General features: G+C 44.9%; 1 protein-coding gene across 5 annotated transcripts in view; it reads left to right on the top strand.

Moving 5' to 3' along the window:
- DENND5A (DENN domain containing 5A) overlaps window positions 1-21,672 on the top strand; it is a 125,917-nt gene extending 104,245 nt beyond the window's left edge. For 2 of the 5 annotated variants that reach the window (XM_010384836.2, XM_030917677.1), the window contains exons 13-23: window positions 7,763-7,847; window positions 9,434-9,518; window positions 9,989-10,117; window positions 13,036-13,157; window positions 14,373-14,518; window positions 15,082-15,200; window positions 15,897-16,078; window positions 16,688-16,770; window positions 17,328-17,451; window positions 18,062-18,230; window positions 20,645-21,672. In XM_010384836.2, coding sequence (XP_010383138.2) covers window positions 7,763-7,847; window positions 9,434-9,518; window positions 9,989-10,117; window positions 13,036-13,157; window positions 14,373-14,518; window positions 15,082-15,200; window positions 15,897-16,078; window positions 16,688-16,770; window positions 17,328-17,451; window positions 18,062-18,230; window positions 20,645-20,828 — 1,428 coding nt within the window. In that variant the 3' untranslated portion in view covers window positions 20,829-21,672. Of the gene's footprint in view, window positions 1-7,762; window positions 7,848-9,433; window positions 9,519-9,988; window positions 10,118-13,035; window positions 13,158-14,372; window positions 14,519-15,081; window positions 15,201-15,896; window positions 16,079-16,687; window positions 16,771-17,327; window positions 17,452-18,061; window positions 18,231-20,644 lie in introns of those variants that run through there. The other 3 variants (XM_030917678.1, XR_004053563.1, XM_030917679.1) reach the window with 3 other exon arrangements.
- Window positions 21,673-24,175: the final 2,503 nt, after the last annotated feature.

The raw sequence follows: 24,175 nt of genomic DNA, 5'->3' as shown, positions 1-24,175 counted from the left end.
CCCGTAATCCCAGCTACTTGGGAGGCTGAGGCAGGAGAATCACTTGAACCCGGCAGGTGGAGGTTGCAGTGAGCCAAGATTGCACCGTTGCACTCCAGCCTAGGCAACAAGAGGGAAACTCCATCTCAAAAAAAAAAAAAAAAAAAGTTCATAGTAGCATTAGTCATAATAGTGTCATCATATGAGGCTATTATTACCCAAATGTTTATCAGCTGATAAGTGGGTGACCTAAATTTGGTGTATCCATACATTGGAAATATTATTGAGCAATAAAGGGAATAAAGTACCTACATGTGGTACAACATGGATGAACTCTGAAAACATACCAAGTGAAAGAAGCCAGACAGAAAAGGCCACAGATTGTATGATCTCATTTGTACAAAATGTCTAAAATAGGCAAATCCATAGACAGAAAGTAGATTAAGGGTTGTCAGAGGCTAGAGGAAGGGAGCAATGGGAAGTGACTACTAATGCATATGGAGTGTCTTTTGGGGGTAATGAAAATGTTCTAGAATTAGATAGTGGTGATGGTTGCACAACTCTATATTAAAAATCAGATTTTTTCCAGAAAATTGCATACTTTGAAAGTGTGAATTTTATGGTAATATGAATTACATCTCAGTGAAGTGGTTTTTAAAAAAATCCAAATAAGTTAATACTGTACGTAATGTTTTGCAACTTGCTTTGTTTTTATCTCATATCTTTTCTATGTCCTTAACTAATTTTTAGATGATAGGATAGTAAGTGTTTAAGAGCTTGACTGTAAAACAGACAGATCTGGGTTTGAAGTATGATTTCCACGTAATAACTTTATGAAACTGAGCAAGTTATCTAGCTTCTCTAAGCCTGTTTCCTTATATGTATAATGGAATTTTATTTTATTTTATTAATTTAATTTAATTTAGTTTAGTTTTTGAGACAGTCTTGCCCAGGCCGGAGTGCACTAGCATGAACTGTTCACTGCAGCCTTGACCTCCTGGGCTCAACTGATCCTCCCACCTCAGCTTGGAGACTGAGACTACAGGCATGTGGCAACATGCCCAGCTAATTTTTTTTTTTTTTTTTTTATAGAGATGAGGTCTCCCTATGTTGTCCTAGCTGGTCTCGAACTCCTGGGCTCAAGTGATCCTCCTGCCTCAGCTCCCCAAACTGCCGGGATCACAGGCATAAGCCACTGTGCCCTGCCTGATGGAATTTTAAAAGTACCCACCTCCATTGGGTCCTTGTGTGGATTCCATAATTAATGTAAAGCACTAAGCTCAGAGCCTGGTTTCTGGCTCTCTAAATGTTTGTGGTTATTGTAAAATCTCAGTTTTAATGACTACATCTATTGTATAGATGTGCCATACTTTAATCAATCTCTTATTATTAGTCATTTAGGTTAATTCTGATTTTTCAGTGTTGTAAACAACACTGCATTTATAGAGGCTTTTTTTTTTTTTTTTTTTTGAGACGGAGTCTTGCTCTGTCGCCCAGGCTGGAGTGCAGTGGCCGGATCTCAGCTCGCTGCAAGCTCCGCCTCCCGGGTTCATGCCATTCTCCTGCCTCAGCCTCCCGAGTAGCTGGGACTACAGCTGCCCGCCACCACGCCCAGCTAGTTTTGTGTGTTTTTTAGTAGAGACGGGGTTTCACCGTGTTAGCCAGGATGGTCTCGATCTCCTGACCTCATGATCCGCCCGTCTCGGCCTCCCAAAGTGCTAGGATTACAGGCTTGAGCCACCGCGCCTGGCCTATAGAGTTTTTTAAATGTTAAAAATTGTGTATTGCATCCCTAAAATTTTGAGACTGTGGTGTAGTAGCAACACTATGAACTGTGAGTCAGAAGGACTTTGGGTTTGAATCCTGGCTCCACTGGATGACTTTAAATAAGCAACTTGCACTTTCTGAAATCCAAATCCATGAAAGATAGATAGTTAATAAAAACCTGTCTTTCAGAATATTAATTGTTCTACCATAAAGACATATGCACATGTATGTTCATTGCAGCACTATTCACAATAGCAAAGTTATGATCAACCTAAATGGCCATCAACGGTAGACCAGATAAAGAAAAGGTGATGCATACACACCATGCAACACTACACAATCATAAAAAAGAACTAGATCATGGCCTTTGCAGCAACATGGATGTAGCTGGAGACCATAGTCTAAAGTGAACTCATATAGGAACAGGAAACTAAATACTGCTTGTTCTCACTTATAAGTGGGAGCTAAACATTGAGTACACATGGACACAAAGAAGGGAACAACAGGCACCGAGGCCTACTTAACGGTGGAGAGTGGGAGGAGGGAGAGGATTGAAAAACTACCTGTGGGATACGAGGCTTATTACATGAATAATGAAGTAATCTGTACACCAGACCCCTGTGATATGCAGTTTACCTATATGACAAACTTGCATGTGTGCCCCAAACCTAAAATAAAAGTTAAAAGAATTAAATAAATACCTTTCAGCTGTGATAATTAGCGGCAATGAAAGGAAATACCTGGCGTGTGATGAGTATGCAAAATATGACAGCTATTATTATGCTGGGTTCTGTATGAAGGGTTTACTTCTTTCTTTTTCTCTGTAACAAGTGAGTAGAATATATATAATCCTTTTATCATTTTCCATAACATTTAGCAAGTCTGGCACTATAGTTGAGCTCTTTTAGCTTTGAGGTAAAACATATATGCTGAAAACTTTTAAATATTTACTGCAAAAATTTCTAGGGAGTTAGTGAAGCTTCTTCCTGCATTCTGAAAAATAGTACTGTATCATTATATGTTCTAAGTCTGTGTTCTAGGCTTTGCAGCAGTATTCTGCAGTAATTCTCACTGTAGGAGGAATTTATTATTTTGCAGAAATTCTCACAGTAAGAAGTCCTTCCTTCCTTCCTCCCTCCCTCCCTCCCTCCATCCCCTCCATTCCTCCATCCCCTCCCTTCCTCCCTCCCTCTGTCCTCTCCCTCCCTCCCTCTGCCTGCCTCCCTCTGTCCCCTCCCTCCCTCCCTCTGCCTGCCTGCCTGCCTTCCTTCCCTCCCTCCCTCCCTCCCTCCTTCCCTCCCTCCCTCCCTCCTTCCTTCCCTCCCTCCCTCCCTCCCTCCCTCCCTCCCTCCTCCTTCCTTCCTTCCTTCCTTCCTTCCTTCCTTCCTTCCTTCCTTCCCCTCCCCCTCCCCCTCCCTTCCCTCTTTCCTTCGAGCGTCTCGCTCTGTCATATAGGCTGAGTGCAGTGGTATGATCTCAGCTCACTGCAACCTCCGCATCCTGAGTTCAAGTGATTCTCCCACCTCAGCCTGCCAAGTAGCTGGGATTATAGGCTCAGGCCACCACGTCTGGCTAATTTTTTTGTATTTTTAGTAGAGATGGGATTTCACCATTGTTGACCATACTGGAATTTCTTTTAGAATTCATTTGCTCCCCCTCTTATTTTGGAGAGATAGGCTGCTTGTTTGGTGAGAAACCAGTGCAAAATAATGGGGGCTTTTTAATTGAGGTTCCATTTTGTTCTGAGTCCTGGCTTTTGGAGCTCTGGAAGTGAAGCAGTGACAATGTCACCAGAGGAGAGTGAGGATCTGTTCTTGCCGGCATGGCATTTATGCCCTTAGGGATACATGTTCAGCTGGAGAGTGACCCTGATGATCTATGTTGGGTTCCTAACACCATGTTCTCCCTAGGCCTCGGTTTTGCTGGTTTCTTTATCCTGCTGAGACGTTCTTCGGTTATCTTCCAGTCCAGCAGTCACACCCTCGTTACCTGCTGTTCTTTATCATACACCCAGATTGTGACTAAATTTGCTCTTAGAGGGTGATTTTATTATGCCCCTGTGGGGGCACCTTCCTGACCAACCACCCATTATTATCTGCTTAGAAAGTAGAGAGAACCCAAACAGCATTTTTGCTGCTGGCCTCTTAAATTTTGTTACTAGCCTTGACTGCTTGGATGCAAGGCTGCCTGCAGCAAGTCTTCATAAGAACCTCTGTTATCCTCACCACTCTCTTTGGCTTTCAGTGACATCTTCCAAGGAGATGGACTTCCACCTATAGTACGTTTTTCTATCAGAGAGAGGTTTGGTTTTTCATACTCGTTTTGTAACTGCTGCCATTTGGGGTTGACACATGAAAAGGAGTTGTTACTTATCTTTCTTGCTTATGACATTCTTGTAGAATCTGATGCAGTTTATTGTGTGTCCATGTCCGTAAATGGATAGTCAGGCTGTATTGAACCTTGCAGTCCCAATCAGGCCCTTTGCAAAAGAGGAAAAAGAGTAGGCCATGTCTCGTGAACTAGAAAAACCAAAGTGCAGCAGCCCAGTTGCTGCTCTTCCACTCTTGCCCTTGCTCTTTCTACTCACCTCTGTAATCACTGTGGGCCAGGGGCTTCCTTCTGGTATAGTGGCCTGATTTTGCCCTTGTCCTTGGTTCTTTGGTATTATTGCATGTCAGGCTGTCTGGTCACCAGCTGTACTTAATGTGTGCCACATTCAGACAGTTCTATTAATTTCTCTTAGGCTGCTTTCCTAGTCTGCCTAGATGCTGAGAAGCCTACTTGCTAATGGTTGTGGTAGATGGAAGGATGAATGGATTTCTAGAAGTTGAATTACTAAGTCAAAGACCATAAATATTTTAAGCTCTTGTATTATCTGTTAGATACATTAATAGACCTGTTTTATTTTTTGAAATGGAGTCTCACCCTGTTGCCCAGGCTGGAGTGCTGTAGTGCCATCTTGACTCACTGCAATCTCCACCTCCTGGGTTCAAGCAATTCTCCTGCCTCAGCCTCCTTAGTAGCTGGAATTACAGGCACCTGTCACCATGCACGCCTAATTTTTGTATTTTAGTAGAGATGGGGGTTCCCTGTGTTGGCCAGGCTGGTCTTGAACTCCTGACTTCAGGTGATACACCCACCTCGGCCTCCCACAGTGCTGGGGTTACAGGTGTGAGCCACCACGCCCAGCCAATGTTCTTTTTTTTTTTTTTTTTAAGTTTTTTAATTAAATTTTTTTTTCTTTTTGGCTCCCAACAGGAAACAATAGACCTTCTTAGAAGCAGTGTATAGGATTTGTAAGTCTCATTAATGTTGTTAGAAATTTTTTTATTCAAATATTTGGTATTTGGATGAATAAAACCTGGTATTTTCTAATTTTAGTTTTTAGTTTTAATATATTTTAAAAATTGTCTTTGAAGTTGTAGGGTTTTAAGTTGATGAATTTTTGTAGGAAACACAAACATACAGCAAGCTTATTTTGACAACTTGCTCATCTATAGCGAGGGTTTCCTACCATTCAGATATTTGATTTTTTTTCCCCAGAGTAGGTCAAATTTGTGAATAGAAACAAAATAGACCCTCAATATTCTCATGGGGTAAATCTTAAGACCTTAAATCTTCACATTCGTTCCATAGCACAAAATTTTCTTCAGAAAGTATAACTTAAAAAGTTAAGTGATCTTTTCAGAAACATCTTGTGTAGCATAGTTATTAAGTGCAATGGTTTTGACATTAGATAGACTTAAGCTTGGATCCCAACACTCTGCTTACTAATGGTGTGACCTCTTACAAGTTACTTAACCTTTCCGATCCTCAATTTTTTCTTCTCTACAGAAAATAGGGATAGAGATCTCTACCTTGTTAGACTGTTGGGAGCATTAATTACAATATTGTATTTTGAACATCTGACATAGTGCTTAGTTCATAGTAAGCCTCAAGACCTGGTAGCTTCTATCATTATTATAGAACCAAAGTCATTTATAAAACTATTATAATCTTACTAAAACAAACATACCACCTTTTTGTTTTTGTTTTGAGATGGAGTCTTGCTCATCACCCAGGCTGGAGTGCAGTGGTGCGATCTTGGCTCACTGCAAGCTCCGCCTCCTGGGTTCACGCCATTCTCCTGTCTCAGCCTCCCAAGTAGCTGGGACTACAGGCGCCTGCCAATGCGCCCGCCTAATTTTTTGTATTTTTAGCAGAGACGGGGTTTCACCGTGTTAGCTAAGATGGTCTCGATCTCCTGACCTTGTGATCCGCCCGCCTCGGCCTCCCAAAGTGCTGGGATTACAGGCGTGAGCCACCGCACCCGGCCAACATACCACCTTTATATTATTTTATTATCTACATGGGAACATTTACCATGAATCTGAAATAAAGTTGTTATCATGTAACAAGGGTTATGATGTACTGAACGATGATTAGAAAGAGACAAAGCAGTTGTTGGGTGACCAGCTGGGCTCACTCATTACCCAGGTGAATCGCTTCCTCACATCAGGCTTGCAAATACTATTCAGGTTTGTGCCTTGGCAAAATGACAAATTACTACATGTCTCAAATAGTGTAAAGTGCAGTTCTTACCTTTCCAAACGCCAAGGTTTTATTATATTGACTGTAGTTTATTTCAGCCATACAGTTAAGTACCAGCCTACCTTTCTTCACATTTCTTCAACTATACCTTCAATAGTAAATCCTCGTTATAGTGATGACTTACTCTCCCTGACCTGTGCTAACAACTTGTACGGTAACCAAAGATACCACAGTTTCCCCCACTTAACAGAGAAGGAAACTGACATTCAGGGAGGTTCACCAAACTGCTTTGCCTAGTTTGCCAAGTAGCAAAATTAGGACTAAAACAATATTTAAAGGAATAACTTTAAATATTTTAGGAAATTCAGGAGCTAAGATGGAAGCTTATAGGCTGCATATCCACTCCTCTGTGCAAAAGCCATCAAGCTGACATAAAACCAACAGACCATTTAGAGGATGATAGGTCATTTGCTTCTTTTTTTTTTTTTTTTGAAAGGTAGCCTCATTCTGTCACTCAGGCTGAAGTGCAGCGGCATGATCACAGCTCCCTGCAACCTCTGCGTCCCATGTTCAAGTGCCTCCACCTCCCAGGTTCAAGTGATCCTCTTGCCTCAGCCTCCCGAATAGCTGGGACAGCAGGCATGTGCTACCACCCCCGGCTAATTTTTGTATTTTTAGTAAGGGTTTGCTGTGTTGGCTAGGCTGGTCTCGAACTTCTGACCTCAAGTGATCCGCCCGCCTTGGCCTTCCAGTGTTGGGGTTGGGATTACAGATGTGAGACACTGTACCTGGCCTGCTTTTTTCTTTCTTTCTTTCCTCCCCTCCCCTCCCCTCCCCTCCCCTCCCCTCCCCTCCCCTCCCCTCCCCTCCCCTCCCCTCCCCTCCCCTCCTCTCCTCTCCTCTCCTCTCCTCCTTTTTTCTTAAGACAGCATCTCACCCTGTTGCCCAGGCTGGAGTGCAGTGGTGCAATCTCGGCTCGCTGCAACCTCCGCCTCCTGGGTTCAAGCGATTCTCCTGCCTCCTGAGAAGCTGGGATTACAACCATGCGCAACCACATCCTGCTAATTTTTATATTTTTAGTAGAGACGATGGGGTTTCACCATGTTGGCCAGGCTGGAATCGAATTCCTGACCTCAAGTGATCTGCCTGCCTTGGCCTCCCAAAGTGTTGGGATTGTAGGTGTGAGCCACCGCGCCCAGCTGCTTTTTTCTTTCTTATCCACTGGTCCCTTCCCAGGCTCTCTTTCCCATCTCCTTTCTATTCCCAGTGGGAGACCATTTCCTTTTTCTGTTACCTTCCATTGTTTATATTTCTTCTGGATTTTAGTAAATTGATATATTTGCATATGCTGTGTCGTGGATGTACATTGAAACAAGAAACAGTACATATTTTTTTTTTTTTTTAGCAAAAGCTTCTATCTGTATGTTGAAAGCCTTGACCCCTGAAATCTAAACTGATAGGTGTTTCTCCCTTGCATTGGTTCCAGGGGAAATCAGCCTTATGGTCCCACCTGTTACATTATCAGGACAACCGGCAGAGAAAACTCACATCAGGAAGCCTCAGTACCTCAGGTAAGATAGTCTCTGCATTGGAGAGTCTGTCCTCTCTCCACTTTTCCGTCATCCACTGGAGTGATCATTTTGAAGCAAACTATTCCAGGTCAAAGAAGCCTTTGCTCTGGAGTGTTTTCTCTTTTAAATATGGAGCCACCAGACTCTCTGAACCACAGAGCATACCAAAACCATGGCATTTGCTTTCATTATGTATTTCTGTACGCTTTTTATTGGCAAGATAGAAAATTTATATGGGCAAGAGGCCAGTCTCAAAATGAGTATGGGTTTTACTGTGGTACTGGGTTTGGAGCAGGCTGTTTTCAGAGTCTTTTGTTTTATTTCTGTGACATGGGCATTATGATTATCTATCGTATTAGTCAAGAGATCTGTTGGTCAGTGTCCTTCCTTGGACTTCCTCAAAGTCAAGTCCTGGTGTGAATGATCCCTTATACTTACTTTCTGTTTCTAACCTAATAAAAATGTCAGAGTTTGTGGCAACTCCAGAGGTCATCTAGTCCAGGCCCTTTGTTTTACAAGAGGAGGAAACAAGTCTGGAGAGGAATTGAATTTACTTAAGATCACAAAGTGAGCTCATGGAAGAGGCCAGATAAGAGCCAGTCATCTTGTCTCCTGCTCTGATGTTTAGACCATCCTACAGTGTCCTTTCCAGGGTAGTCTCCCTTCTTCTTTTACTTCTTGGTGCATCTCCCCTTCACATCATCCTTTGTTCTCCACTCTCTGCCAAAACATTTGTTTACCTTTCTTGGATGTTTTTATCTTAATGGTAAAGGTGAGTTAAATGGGGTAAAAAGATGGGCATGAACTCTTTGGTCTTGAACTAGTTGACCTTAACTAGCACTGAACCTGGGGAGATAATTGGCTGAAAACTAGGGACAAGAGTTCTCCAGGTAGGCTTATGAGGAATTTTTTGGCCCGCTTTCTGGATGTGTAAAAGCAGGTTCTTATTAAGAATGCCATAGAAGTCATTGCCAAGAAATAAACTGTAGCCAAAAATTCTCAACAGCTTGATGATGAAAATACTAAGTTTTAAACATTAGGCCAGACATGAGGATATAAAGGTATTATATCTTCTCTTCTCCTAGAGGGCCTATCATTCTGGAACAGAACCAGAACATTCTTGTTCTTTATACATTCTCTTGGGCTTTTGTAGGCTGCTGTGAAGCCAGAACAGGATGTGAATAGTGGCTCCAAGTGGAAGCACTGCTTCTGTGGATCATGATGAGAGCATGATAGACTAGGAGCCAAGAGATCTGTGTTCCAGTACTGACTTTGCTAGTTGGTGATGTAGGCAAAGCAGCTAACCTCTCTGAATGTCATTTTCCTTCTCTGTTAAGTGGGGGAAATTGTGGTATCTTTTTTGGCTACCTTATAAATTGTTAGAGAATTAAATGAGATAATATCCATAAAAATACAAAATTTGATCTCTAGTAGGAATTTAATAAATATTTATGAAACAATCAATTAAAGTGTTACCAGTGTAACCAACTGTTTCCCATAGCAATTTGTGATTTGAGATGAGGGAAGGGTAGTCAGCTATTTGGATATTCAGATCTCTTTGGACATGATCAACTTGTTTATTCTAGGAATACTTCTTGATTCAGAACGTAGGAAGTCTGATGCCAGCTCACTCATGCCTCCCCTGAGGATCTCCCTGATTCAGGATATGAGGTCAGTATGGGCTCACATGTAATAAGCCACTAAAATCCTGTTTTCAGTTGCTGCTTAGGTGTCCACTTTAAGTAACAAGGTCTCAGTGGCTGCTACGGCATCTCAGCTAACATGGAAGCCCTTCTAATCACAAGGTCTTGTGTTTCATAATACATTTGTAAAGCTGCACAAACAGTTGGGTTTCCTGGCATTTTTGGAGGTAAGGGAGCATAGGAGAGTATCTCAGGCCCTAAGAGCTCAGAGTTAGCCTGGCTTTTTAAGGTCTGTGCTGTCTTTTTTCCTCCCAAAATATGGTGAGCCTATCTGGTAAAGCTACATGGAAACCCAGTATTTGGAGAATATAGAGATAGGCTCTCCTAGGTTGGGATAGGGCTGTCTCAGCAGGTCTCCTTCGGCTTTGCAGGTAAGTTATTGGCAGTGAGTTCATCTCCCATCCCACCCTCCACTTTCCTTTTGCATTCTTCCTCCAGGCACATCCAGAACATCGGGGAAATCAAGACTGATGTGGGAAAGGCCAGAGCATGGGTGCGACTGTCCATGGAAAAAAAGTTGCTTTCCAGACACCTGAAGCAGCTCCTCTCAGACCATGAGCTCACCAAGTAAGGCTGCTCCGCCAGGAGTAGAAGCAGGCTCCCAGGAATGGAGGGAAGAGATTGGAAACTTGCGTGGGAAGGGGGAGTATTCATTGCTGCTGCATTCAGCTAACCTCTTTGCTTATGAAGGTTTTGCAGTATTTCCTCTTCTCCCTTTTTATCAGTAGAATACTTCTGCTATATCGGTTCTCCCTGTCTTCTCAACCTGCATGCCCAAAACTAGCTTTCTTAGAGAGGTAGTGAGAAGGATGAGGTCCTCCTCTCCTTCCTGTATTCAGGTGACATGTATACCTCTTGGACATAAGGCATTTCCTTTGTCTCTTTTGTGTTCTGGGGAGCAAAGGATTGGAGAATTAAAAGGAAACTTCTGAGATGTCCTCTTCTCTCTCTTGTTCAACACATCATACCTCTCACTCCTCTCAGGATGTTTGTAGCCTTTTCTTGTCTGTACTTCTGCATGACCCTAGTCCCTGTCTGCACTCTACCTGGTAAACTTCTTCAGGGCCCAGTTTTCTTTCCCAGAGTTTTCCTGGACTCCCCAGAAACGTGGTTCATCCCTCCTCCAGGCATGCATAACGTTTGTTAGAATATTTGTTCATCCCCTTTTTACCACAATGTGTTGTATTATCATTATCTATTTGCTTGCTACTTACTGACGTTTGCTTTCATTGAAGGCATAAACCTGTCCCTTTCCCAAGGCTGAGCATGTTGCTTAGCGTCCACTAGGGATTCAGCCAGTGCACGTAAAAGGTGTGTATAGCTGCAGAGACAGGAGGTGGACAGCCTGTGAAGAGTATATCTTGATAGAATGTCCCTCAGTCTCTGCGATTTCCAGCTAGCTGCCAGGACTGTTTGTAGCTTGGAGATGCAGTAAGGTGGAGGCAGGGTTGTATATTCATGGGGGCTGTATATTCACGGTACCCACTGAATTCTAAATTCCAAAGGAAGAAATGAGTTAGTTCCTATATAGGGAGCCTAAACTCTTTCTCCTTAACTTGTCTGTGGTGAGTAATACCGTGTAGTGCCCTTCTTACCTTGAAACTCACTTTGTGTGGCTGCCATGACCTTATACCATCTTGTTCTCTTTCTCCCCTTGCTCGTTGCACAGTGTTGGCTTTCACTGTCTTCAATTCTTTGCATGCACACACTCTTTGTTGCTTTCTCGCTTGCTCTCTTACTTGGTGATCTCACCCATTCTCATGACTTCTCTCACCTCTAAGCAGGAAATGCCCACATCTGAAGTTCTGGCCCTGACATGTCTTTTGAACTCCACTCCTGCATTTATTTCCATTCTGATATTTTACCTTTAGCTCAGAGAGAACAAAAGCAAGCTTCACAGAGTCTTCACCATAACTACTTTACTCTCAGATTTTTTGTTAATGTCGCCGCTGTGCTCTCTGAAAAGCTTACCCCCACTTCTTCTCCGTACCTACATTCAGATTTTGGAGTCAGTTTTGACTCCTTGCTTTGCTTTATCTCCCACATACAGATTTCAGGTCTTTCACCTCTGTCCCACCTGTCTCCTTACCATTTTTACTGCACAGACTTAGTTTAATCCTCATTTCCCTTTCACTTCTCACCTGCACTAAATTTAAATTTCCTGAAGTTGGTCATGTCTGTCTCTTTTTCTAGGGCAAATTGCAGAAACCCCTTACTTACTGGGCAGATTGCAGACTCCTTAGTTTAAAATTTTAGGACCTTCCTTCATTTGAATAGCCTTTTTGTTTGTTTGTTTGTTTCATTTGACACCCTTGGTCCAATAGCCTTACTTCTTAGTCTCATTGCTAACTGATCACTTCACTGAATCCTCAACTCCAGCCAAACTGGTTTCCAAACCTATCTGTACAACACTTGTCTAAATTTCTGCTGCCCTTCAGGTCCCTCTTGTTCTAGGCAGCCTTCCAGGACCACTGAAGCATATGGCTCTTTAAATTCCAAGAAACAGCCTTTTGTTTGATTATTCATTGTGAGCAGTCCTATACCATGGCCTTTACCTGATTTACTCACTTAGACTGCATTTGAGGATAGGCGCTTTCCAGCACCTGGACATAACAGGCCTGGGTTGATAAATTATCTGTTAAAAGTGCCTTATAAATCTGGCTAGGTAGAACCTCACAGATCTGAATTCTTTACCTCTCTGGCCATGGTGATTGCAGCTTGGGCAACCAGGACAGTTGTCTTCTTTTGTTCTTTGTGTTGAAGGCCTGCACATTTGGCTCTGGGTGTCTCCTCTATTTGGGGGAAGACATCATTGCTTTGAAGCTGTAGAGGGCCTGGAATGTCAGGCAAAGGAGTTGACCTCTGACGAACAGGCAGTGGAAATGAAGGGAGGAAGTTTGAAAAAAGGGGAAGGATATGATCTGCATGGCTCTTCCTTGCCTGTGACCTGGATCAGAGGCGGGAGCAGAAGCCTGCCCTTTATCGCCTCTGAAGCTGTCCTGGGCTTATACCCCCATTCAGAGCAGTGTTCTGACTCTGCTCTCAGATCTACTCAGGGTTTGAAACTAGGCCTGGTGATGAATGGTGACCACAGACCTTCATCCTCTGCCACTCACACACCGTACACTAGCTGACAGCCTAACTAGAAGCCTGAGAGGACCTGTGTCATCCTTGATGGAATTTCATTACAGCCCTCAGTTTAGAAAAGGAGATTTCATGACTTTTGATACTTGACATTATGGTAACGTCATATACCTTGGACACAGGCAGTTTTTGATTTTTGTTGTTCCTGCCGTAGCTTAAACCATTGTCCCTCTGTCGCTTAGTTACAGAGTAGATAGCTTTGTTCCTTTAGAGGGTGAACCTAAGGAACTTGAGGCTTGACATCTTATGCTTCCCTTAGCTGTCTCCTTCCAGAACTGAAAATTCTAGTTTCTTTCCCTTCCTTTTGGTCGGAGACTGATGTGTTGCCTCCTCTCCAACAGAAAGTTATATAAGCGCTATGCCTTCCTGCGCTGTGATGACGAGAAGGAGCAGTTCCTCTATCACCTCCTGTCTTTTAATGCCGTCGATTACTTTTGCTTCACCAATGTCTTCACAACTATCCGTGAGTAGCCCTGTGCTCCCACTGGCCTTCTCAAGGCAGTCTTTATGAACCTGCCTGAGACTCACTCATTGTCCCCTTTTTAAAGAAAGAAGATTATCCCTTGTACTTTCTATTTGTCTTTTGCTTCTGTGGGGAGAGGGGTGCACTTGCCCTCCTTGGAGGTTGTGTTTTCTCTGAAGTTTCTCATTCTTGTTCTGAACTGGAGAGCTCAGTCTTTTTTGCCATTGTGTTGTCGATGTTGTCCTAGGCACTGCTCTGGGAGCCTCAGGTGATGAAGGTGGAGTGGAGTCAGTTGCGCTGATGCAGTTTACCTCCCTCCCTGCATACCCACAAAGAATCTCCCTTTTGTTTTCACCTGAGAGTGTCACTTGGCATCACAGAATATTTCAGACCAGTCTGAAGGGAAAAAGAGCTCTTGCCTGAGGTAGCAGAAAGAACTCCAGATGCCAGTGGGAGATTTAAGTCTGGGCCCAGCTTTGGCTAACTCATTATGTGTCTGTGAGCAGAGTCTATCCTGCTGTGAGTCTTAGTCTCTCTATTTACAGAATAGGGAAGAGGGTTCAATATGGTCTAATTCCCTTTGAGCCTCTTCTTTCCCTGATGCCAGGATTCTCTGCTGGGTGGAGTTTAGTCTCTGAGTTTGCCACTTGGCAAGTTCTTTGGCCAATTACTCAGCAGCATGGACTCTTGTTTCTATCTGATGCTGCATCTTCCGTTTTAGAGACTAGAGCTATGGGCTTAATAGAAGTAGCACTGGACTGGAATTTAAAAGATCCGAGGCAAACTGTTTCTCTCTCTGTGCCTTGGAAAAAGGATTGCAATACTTCATCTCCAAAGATTGTTATGATTGTTATTAGGGTTCATGAGATGATAGATTGAAGAGTGCTCTAAAAAGCAGTTCAGTACGTTAGGAGTTGGGGATATTGTTTAACCAACAGGTTCATTTAGCTCTGAGCCTATAGATAGGCTTGGATCTTTGATGTTTGGGTGGTAAGCCTGAGAGGAGTGAAATTGAGGAGGGGCTGTGGAATAGTTGGCTAATATTCTACATCAGCCAGGGACTAGGTCCTGGGGCCCTGTTGTTCCAGGGCTTTGCTTGGGCTGGGATAGCAGGGGCCACAGTTGTGCCAGCTTGCCTGGAGCAGGTCAGAGTCCCATCTGATATGGGAAGGATTCCTGATTGTCCTCAATACTTTTGTGGCTTCCCCTAAACAGTGATCCCGTACCACATTCTGATCGTACCAAGCAAGAAGCTGGGGGGCTCCATGTTCACTGCCAACCCATGGATCTGTATATCAGGAGAATTGGGTGAGACACAGATTCTGCAGATTCCCAGGAATGTGCTAGAGATGACCTTCGAGGTATGTGTTATTTGGGGCCATAGCTCTGTGGGGATCTGAGTTTGCAACAGCTGCTTTGGGGAGTTTTGTGCAGGTTTTTTCAGAGGCCTTGCTATGTACAGTGTAATGCGTCAGCATAGCTGACTTTCCTGAGATGATCTGAGGCTGGAGCCAAGGACTGACCCTGAGGAGGGGGACCCCACCCTGTCTAAACAGTGTCTGTTTGGAAGGCACTTTCTTGTCTGGACTTGCACATCTCTCCATGCATAGTGTGTCGAGAAGTCCCCAGGAGTTCTTTCAGCTACTCAGCCCACCTGTTCCCAGAGACCTCAGAACCCACTTCCAGAACCTCTTGCTCCCAGACCCTATTCTTCTTCTAGGTAGAGTGTTTTCTTTCTCAGCCTTGGGCACCCCCATGAGATAGTGCTGTACCGCAGTTTTGGCAGTATATAGAGCCATGACCTCTACCCCTGCAGATGCTGAGGGGTCACGTTGCAGGTAGCCAGTCAGATCTGTGCCTCTGAGGACTACTGTTCTTTCCTCTGATTTTCCTGACCTACCTCATCTTCTCTATTCTTTAACAGTGCCAGAACTTGGGGAAGCTTACTACTGTCCAGATTGGCCATGATAACTCTGGGCTGTATGCCAAATGGCTGGTGGAGTATGTGATGGTCAGGAATGAGATCACAGGACATACCTACAAGTAAGTGTTCCCTCAGGCTGTAAGGCAGAGGGGCAAGGTGTGTCTACAGGAGCTGTTTGATGCTTGGGTATGTGGAGTTCCTAAGGAGACCCTTTAGGTTGCGATAACCTGAGGTAACTTCCTGTTTGGCTCTGCCTCATACACTTGAAAGTAAGTAGAGGGAGGGTTTCCTCTTTTTTCTTTTTTTTGAGATGGAGTCTTGCTCTGTCACCTAGGCTGGAGTGCAGTGGCGTGATCTTGGCTCACTGCAGCCTCTGCCTCCTGGGCTGAGGTGATTCTCCTGCCTCAGCTCCCTGAGTAGCTGGCATTACAGGCATGCGCCACTACGCCCAGCTAATTTTGTATTTTTTGGTAGAGACCGGTTTCGCCATGTTGACCAGGCTGGTCTCGAACTCCTGACCTCAGGTGATGCAGCCACCTTGGCCTCTGAAAAGTGCTGGGATTATAGGCATGAGCCATCAGGCCTGGCCAGAAGGAGGGTTTCCAGGTGAAGATGTGTGGAATTGCTGTGCCCAGGTCCCAGGCCACCCATGCCACTCAGGTCACTTCTCTGATGATACATGGTGGAACCAGCAGAGCCTTGAAGGAGTCTCTATCCTGGTTTCAGAGCCTATCTCCAGGGATTGCTTTGTTATGGCTCTTGCTGAGCAGCAGGGAGGAGCTGGATGCGCTGACAGTCCATTGTCTGACCTTCAGGTTCCCTTGTGGCCGGTGGTTAGGGAAGGGCATGGATGATGGAAGCCTGGAGCGGATCCTAGTTGGGGAGCTGCTCACATCCCAGCCTGAGGTGGATGAGAGGCCGTGCCGGACCCCGCCGCTGCAGCAGTCCCCCAGTGTCATCCGGAGGCTTGTTACCATCTCACCCAACAACAAGCCCAGTAAGTGGGAGGAGAGGTTGGGCCCTCATGCCACACAGTCTAGGGAATGGGTGGATCTCGTGGGCCCTGATATGGGGAACCCGGATCCCAGCCTGTTTAGCTGCCTTAGGAAACACTTCTGCTGACAAAGCCACCTCAGGCATATGGCACCCTTCTCTTATGAATCACTGAGAGCATTTGGCACTCTCCTTAGAGGGCTGGCAGGAGAGGAGAGAACTCATGCTGCCAAGCCTGGGTGCTGTATATATTCATGCATGATCCATTAAAGGAGAAGGGTCTACTTTCTGGCCTTCTCCTTCCTGATTCCTGGGCTTCACAGCCAAGGCATGACTCTCTTTTGGTTGCCCACAATTCCAAAGTAAAATGGAAAATAAACTTTATCAGCATTTCTAGAGATAGAACTCTAAGGTGTTAGCTTTTGTGTTTTTCCCCCAAGATTTGTGGAAGAGCTAAATCAGCAGAGCTGGGTGGGCAAGAGCCTCTGCTTCCTAGGGTCCAGCTGCCCTGCCTCTCCTATGGGCCCTCCCCATGTCCTCAGTCTCCTGCTCAGGCAGCTAAGCACTGTTAGCCTCTGAGATTGGTTAGGGATGTCTGCTTGATTTTTGTTAGAGCTGAACACTGGGCAGATCCAGGAGTCCATCGGGGAGGCAGTCAATGGCATTGTGAAGCACTTCCATAAGCCTGAGAAAGAGGTGAGCCTTCCTGCCCTCCAATCCAGGGCCTTACATTGAGTAAGAGAGAATAATTTTGTTTTTCCAATTATCCTGTTATGCTCTTCCAGGCCCATGTCCTGTGGACACCCTAGAGTCTTGTAGAGTGTGTGCCTCAGCTAGTTGGAGATGGAGCAGACTCCTTCCTCTGGGGGCCTTTGCCTCAGATTACCCTGTTTTCCCTCCATACTGATGACCCAGTAGAGTCCCTGGGCCCCTAGTGAACAGTGCCCATTCCTGTCCTCTTCTAGATTTGCCTGGGTCTCCTTGAATAGTGGCCACACTGGCTTTGTCCTCCAGTGGAGAATCTCCTTATGTGTGACCCAGATCCCTCATCTCTTCTTTCATCCATTTATTCAACAACTCTTCACTGGGAGCTGCTCTGAGCCAGGCACTGTGCCATGTGTTAGGGGAACAGACGGAGTCCTAGCCTGTCTTTTGCAGCCTTCCCAACTCTGGGCTGTGGGTTTAGGGATGCAGTGGTGGGAGGGCAGCTCGGCTGAGACAAGCCTGGCATCCTCCCCTGTTTCCTTACTTAGCGAGGCAGTCTGACGCTGTTGCTCTGTGGAGAGTGTGGCCTTGTCTCGGCCCTGGAACAGGCTTTCCAGCATGGATTTAAATCACCCCGGCTCTTCAAAAATGTCTTCATTTGGGATTTCCTGGGTGAGTTGAGCTGGAGTATGAGGGTGGGAAAAGCATGTAGAGATATAGGGGGATTCGCCAACATAGCATGGGTGCTGACCACTCTGAGAGGCAGAACCCAAATTAGGTGACTCTCAGATCTCATTTGTTTGCTCTGGTTTTTCTTAAAGGAAATGACAAGAGCTCTCCTCCCCCCTTGGTAAATGCTTACCTCTTGAGAATTGGACAGAAAAAATTATTCTAGACATTTGTTATTTAGTATGGACTTAGTCCTGAGTCCTCACACTTTCTCCTTATAGATCCCAAAGTCCAGCTGAGTGTATTGGAGCCCCAAGCCCTATGTTGCACCAATATGGAGAATTTTCATGCAAGAAACCATCCTCAGAATTTTTTGTGTCTTCAGAGTAGGGAAAAGAACATCTTTAGATCAAGGGCCACATAACTCAATTTAAAAAATAAGGATAGGGAAGCTAAGGATCATTTTGAAACATGACTGGTGACATCAGAACACTTGTGCTATTCTCATTAAGTTACCTGTGTGGACTTGGAGAGGCCCATGGCAAGTGGCCTGCAGGACCATCAGGTTGGTGTTGAGAGCCTTTTCACTGGCAAGCTTTTCTACTCTTCACAGAAAAAGCACAAACCTATTATGAGACATTAGAGCAGAATGAAGTAGTCCCTGAGGAAAACTGGCATACAAGAGCCCGGAACTTCTGCCGATTTGTCACTGCAATCAACAATACTCCCCGGAACATCGGCAAGGACGGCAAGTTTCAGATGCTGGTGTGCTTGGGAGCCAGGTACTGCAGACTCGGGGCCCAGAGTGCACAGCGGTTAGTTAGCCTTGGTGGTGGTGTTGGAGGCCTGGTGTGGTGCAGGGGTGAGGAATGGCTCACCAGGTGCCCTTAGGGAGATAAGGCCTTAGAAGGCTTCCTAGAAGCTCTGAATTTCCTTTGCGTATCATGTATGGTCACACACTACATAAAATGTGCCGCATAACAACATTTGTCAGTGATGGACTGTTTATGGGATGATGGTCCTATAAGATTATAATACTCGGCCGGGCGCGGTGGCTCAAGCCTGTAATCCCAGCACTTTGGGAGGCTGAGATGGGCAGATCACGAGGTCAGGAGATCAAGACCATCCTGGCTAACACGGTGAAACCCCGTTTCTACTAAAAAATACAAAAAACTAGCTGGGCGAGTTGGCGGGCACCTGTAGTCCCAGCTACTCGGGAGGCTGAGGCAGGAGAATGGCATAAACCCGGGAGGCGGAGCTTGCAGTGAGCTGAGATCCGGCCACTGCACTCCAGCCTGGGCGACAGAGTGGGACTCCGTCTCAAAAAAAAAAAAAAAAAAGATTATAATACTCTGTTTTTACTGTACCTTTTATATGTTGAGATATGTTTAGATATCCAAATACTTACCATTGTGTTTTAGTTGCCTACAGTATTCAGCACAGTATTCCTTCATTTTTATTCTTCAGGCTGCTTTGGCAGGAAGCTCCAGAAGAAGTGTAGAAGAGCAGGCCTGGGGGCTGGTGACAGGGCTGTATCGATTTGTAGCTTAGGAGCAACAGACTAGACATACAGTAGGCTCTACCATCTAGGTTTGTATGAGAACCCTATAAAGTTTGCACAGTGACAAAATTGCCTAATGACACATTTCTCAGACTGTATCCCTGTCATTAAGCAACACATGACTTATGTGTGTGGTGATCTGTTGGGGTAGGGATGAGAGCATGTATGTAACCAGGGGCAGAGGGGCCCCATTTTGAAAGGAAAGATCAAAATTACACCACTGGGGAAGTTTGAAGCAGAGTATATCTAGTTATTCCTTCATTAAACATTTAAATGGCCTTATGGAAGTTGGTAGGAAGAGAGCTGAATAAAACATGGCCCCTTGCCATTTATTTATTTATTTATTTATTTATTTATTTATTTATTTATTTAGAGATGGACTTTCACTCTGTTGCCCAGGCTGGAGTGCAATGGTGCGATCTCGGCTCACTGCAACCTCTACCTCCCAGGTTCAAGCGAGTCTCCTGCCTCAGCCTCCCGAGTAGCTGGGATTACAGGCATGTGCCATCATGCCTGGCTAATTTTGTATTTTTAGTGGAGACAGGGTTTCTCCATGTTGGTCAGGCTGGTCTTGAACTCCCGACCTCAGGTGATCTGCCTGTCTTGGCCTCCCAAAGTGCTGAAATTACAGGCGTGAGTCACCACACCCAGCCACCATTTAGAAGCTTACTTGTCCTAATTAAATACAGAACATGGAAGAAGGTTTTGAGGGTCCAAAAATGAAGTGTACATTCATACAATATGCTGAAAAGATAGAGGAGAAAGATCAGAGAAGACTTCAGGGAGGAGTTGGTATTTAAGTGAGCCTTTAATGGAAGGAAATAACAGAATGTGGCAAGGGCAGTAATAGGAAACAGGATAGGGCCCCTGAGCTGGGACAGAGAAAGATTCTTTTCATTATTAGTACAAAATTGTTTCATCAGGAGACTGAAGTAATATTAATCTGATATTATGGGTGGTATGCATTAGAGTGGATGAGATTGTTAGGGGTTATTCCTGTAGGTCAGGTGAGAGAGCATGAAGCTCAAATAAACTTAAGGCAGTAGTTTATTCAGGCTGCATAAAGGGAGAGAATTGGCATAGTGGTTAAATACAGACTCCAGAAACACATTCACTACGTTCAGATCTCAAGTTATCCATTTACTAGCCATGTGGTCTTGGACAAGCTACTTAACTTCCATCTACCCCACTTTCTTCATCTGTAAAGTGGGGATAATAATAGTACCTACCTCATATCATAGGGTTATCATGAAGATTAAATCTCTTATGTTAGTACCAGCACATGCTGAGTGCTGTGTGAGGTTAGTGCTTATTATTATTCCTAGTGGTGATAGCTGTGGGAGGAGAGAAGCTCTGGGAGACACCGGTGGTGGGGCTGTCTAGGCAGGGTGAGGGAGGCAGGGGAGGAGGAGGCCTGGGGGCTCGTGACAGGGCTGATTTGGGTCAGGTTTGTTTGGTGTCCTGGAGCTGAAAGACCTCTTTGCCAGTCCCTGTTTGGGAAAAGGGACTGTGGGGGAGCTGTCAGCTTCTCCAGCTTCAGACTTAGTTCATGGTTTCCCCCTTGGCCTTGCACTAACTGTCTGTCTTCCTTTTCCCTTCCCCTCTGACCCACCTGTACTGCTCCTGCTCTGCCAGAGATCACCTCCTACACCACTGGATTGCCCTGCTGGCTGACTGCCCCATCACTGCACACATGTATGAGGATGTGGCACTGATCAAAGACCATACACTTGTCAATTCCTTGATTCGCGTGCTGCAGACATTGCAGGAGTTCAACATCACGCTGGAGACGTCTCTTGTCAAGGGCATCGACATCTGACCTCCCAGGACCAGTCAGCATCAGGACTGAGAAAGACTCATCCTGCAGCTCTGACCTTTCTTCCCAAATGGATTTAAGTGATTGTGCAGGAGAAGGAGACAAAATGTACACTCACTGTAAAAAGAAAACTAGAGGATTTTTGGAATAAATAATCTATTTTAGAGTTTATTTGCCGATTTGCTTTTTACACACTTTCATGTGAAAGAGTGATAGGGAGAGGGAGCGAGGCCGGTGCCGCTTATTTTGAAGCTGGTGCCCTCCCTTGCCGTGGCCACATGCTGGAAGCCTGAGGCCTCCCTGGACTGAGCCTGTGGCACTGCGTGCGGGACAGTTATGTTTCCTTGCCCCGTCGCATTAATGAGGCCCTTCCACATCATTTTTAAACTAATGTTTTCTATATTAACATTATTATGGATATTTGGCTTTCATAGGCCACACACAGGTGTGCTGAGCGGGAAGCCCCACGCTCCAATTAAAGGGATTTTTAGTAGTGCCTCTAAGCAAGCACTGATGAGTCAGTCCCACATCTTTTCTTTTTTATCAGTATTATTTGGGAAGGAGACATGCCGGGATGTGTCATCGTGCCAAATATCACATTTCCTGTTGGCACCGTTTCACAGAAGTAAACATAAGCATGTTTTAACAGGTTTTTCTTTTCTTTTTTCTTTTAAAAAATGTTTTATTTATTTAACCCTCCATTGTGTGTTTTTAAGGATTTTCTTTTTTTAAGGAAAGGAAAAGGTTGTCATAATCTAACTGGCTATGTTATTATTATTAAATTTATGTTTTGCAACTTAGAAACCAGCTACAGTATGGCCCACTTAATAAAACACCTGAAACAAAACTGCATGGATCACTGATTTTTATGGAGGTTTGTCAGCAGTGGGTGGCTGCGGGTGCAGTTGGGTCCATCTGCACAAGGTGGGCTTGTGGCATCACCTCTCTCTACCAGCAAGCTCGGAGTTGTGGCCTGCCCAGGATGCCCCTGAGGGCCTGGGGTCTCCTGGGTCCTTCTGCCCACAGTGCCAGGAGCTCTCCTAGCTGTTACGTGACTGATTGACAGGGATGCAGACAAAGTTCTTTCCCCACTCCACAGAGGAGGAGACAGAGGCACAGGAGGGAAAAGACCTGGCCAGGGGTGCAGAGGTTGTCACTTGACTGAGACAGGATGGGCCCTTTCTTGAGAGGGTAAGGGAGACTGGGTGTGGGAAGCTGGGGGTCAGGGGAAGCCCTTGAAAGAAAGGTTTGCTTTCCTGGGGATGGCAGGTGGAAGACCTTTATGAGAGGTCTGGCTTCCTTCATTTTTATTCTTCAGGCTGCTTTCTCAGGAAGCTCCAGAAGAAGTGTAGTGTGATCAAGGCAGGGACCTCAAACCAATCAGTGCCCTCTTTTATGCTTCCCTGGTTTGCATGCACTTTCCCTTTGCCTGGAATGCCTCCCCTTCACCCACTTCGTGTTTGTTGTTCAGGGTTTACTTTAGCAGTCACCTGCGTGAAGGGTTCCCCAATCTCCCTAGGCAGTTAATCATTCCATCCTTGTGCTCCTTCATTTTCTTAGATGCTGGCATCTCCTCTCTGGATTGTCATTGCCTGCTTTCACATCAGGCTCAGCCCCTGCACCGTGAGCTCCCAGAGGGAAGAGGGGAATCTCTTACCTGTCTCCATCCCCTGGGCCTGGCAGGTGGTAAATGCTGCTGAAGAGATGAGGAAAGGGCCTAGAGAGCTGCAGCGCAGCGTCCTGCCTGCAGAGGGGGTGAGAGGCCGCACTGCACCAGTCTGCCTGAAGCCCACGGACAGAGCCTTAGTTCTTTTGGAGATGGCCGAGGAAAGGGGAAGGAAGGTAGGCAGTACCTCTGGAGCAGGAAGCAGGATTCTTGGCTGGGCAAGAAGGGCAGCATGGAACTCAGCTGTATGTGTGTATATTGTGGGCCTAGGCCTGAGCTTACCTTAAGCCAGGTGCCTGGGACCAACTATTTCCTTGTTCTAACAGCTGATCCTACTCACTTTCTACTGTGTTTGTTTTGTAATCTTCGGCAAATCCATTTTGGAATGGTGAGTGATATAAGAGAACAGACCTGTTCAGTAGCTCAAGATTTCAAGGACACTTGAGTCAACTGCATTCTTCTGTGTAGGGCCCAGCCAGGCCTCTCCAGTGGCCCTGGGTAAATCAGGTGTGTCTGGTTCACTCAACAAGCAGCCCTGCCTGCCTCAGCTTCTGTACCTGTTCTACTTCAGTGCTTCCCAGACTCTCAGATTTCAGGGACTGGTAAATAAGCAAGCAAAGGAACTCTGTGAATTACTATAAAGCAAGCACCCTTGTAATCACCACTCAGGTCAAGAATAGAACTTTGCCAGCCCCCATGGAACATGCCGGGGTCCTCCATGTTCCCCCTTCCCCATCACAGTCCCAGCACCTCCCTTCTTCCATCTTCTTGACTTTTATAAGTAATAATTTCACTGAGTTTCTTTATTGTTTTGTCGCCCAAATGTGCATCCCTACGTGCTATAGTCTTACTGTCCTTTTAAAAAAAACTTGATACATCTTTTAAGTCTCTTTTAATCTAAAGGGTCCCCTCCATCCCTTTCCTTTTTTTACAATTTGTTGAAGATTTTAAGCTATTTGATCTGTAGTTTTCCACAGCCTGTTTTTGCTAATTTCATGCCTGTGGTGCAGTTCAATATACTCCTTTATCCTCAGCATTTCCTGCAGATCAGCAGCTAGATCTAGACAACTTGCCCTTTGATAAGACTCTAGGTGGTGCTGTGCTCATTTAGCAAGAGGCACGTAATGTCTGTTTTTCATTTTTGTTATGTTAGCAGCCACTGATGCTCAATACCTACATCCAGCAAGTAATTCACTGGGGATTGCAGCATGGGGATATTCTAATCTATCATTTTGTCTTCCTTTATTAGATGGAATAATTTTATAAGGAGACATTGTCTCTCATCTACTGTTTGATTTCCCAGTAGAGTTTGTGTGGGAAAGGCAGATAAATGCTTAATTCTTTCCTTTTATTTACCCAACTTTTAAGGTAATGAATTGGTTCTTTGTTATCTTCAGAAGGTGACTATTTTTTAAACAGTATTATGAACTCATTGGTTTAAATGTATTTGATAGGCTTCATCTCATTGCAGTTATTATCTTTATTGTCCTACCTTTGGCCTTTGGGAGCTTCTTTAAGTTGGCTCCTGAGTTGTTTTGACACAACTCTAGTTGTCTTTGATATCTGCTTATATTTCTGGTATTGCAAGATGTTCTAGGCTCACTTTATCCATTTTCTGTCCTAGACTTGGAATCAGCCGTTTCTCCAAAAAGCCCTGGTTTCCTTAAGTGGGAAATGGTATTGC

Source organism: Rhinopithecus roxellana, chromosome 15 (assembly GCF_007565055.1).
Source record: "Rhinopithecus roxellana isolate Shanxi Qingling chromosome 15, ASM756505v1, whole genome shotgun sequence".
Taxonomy (NCBI): domain Eukaryota; kingdom Metazoa; phylum Chordata; class Mammalia; order Primates; family Cercopithecidae; genus Rhinopithecus; species Rhinopithecus roxellana.
The sequence above is the reverse complement of the archived record's forward strand: the minus strand, read 5'-3'. Positions and strand labels throughout refer to the sequence as shown.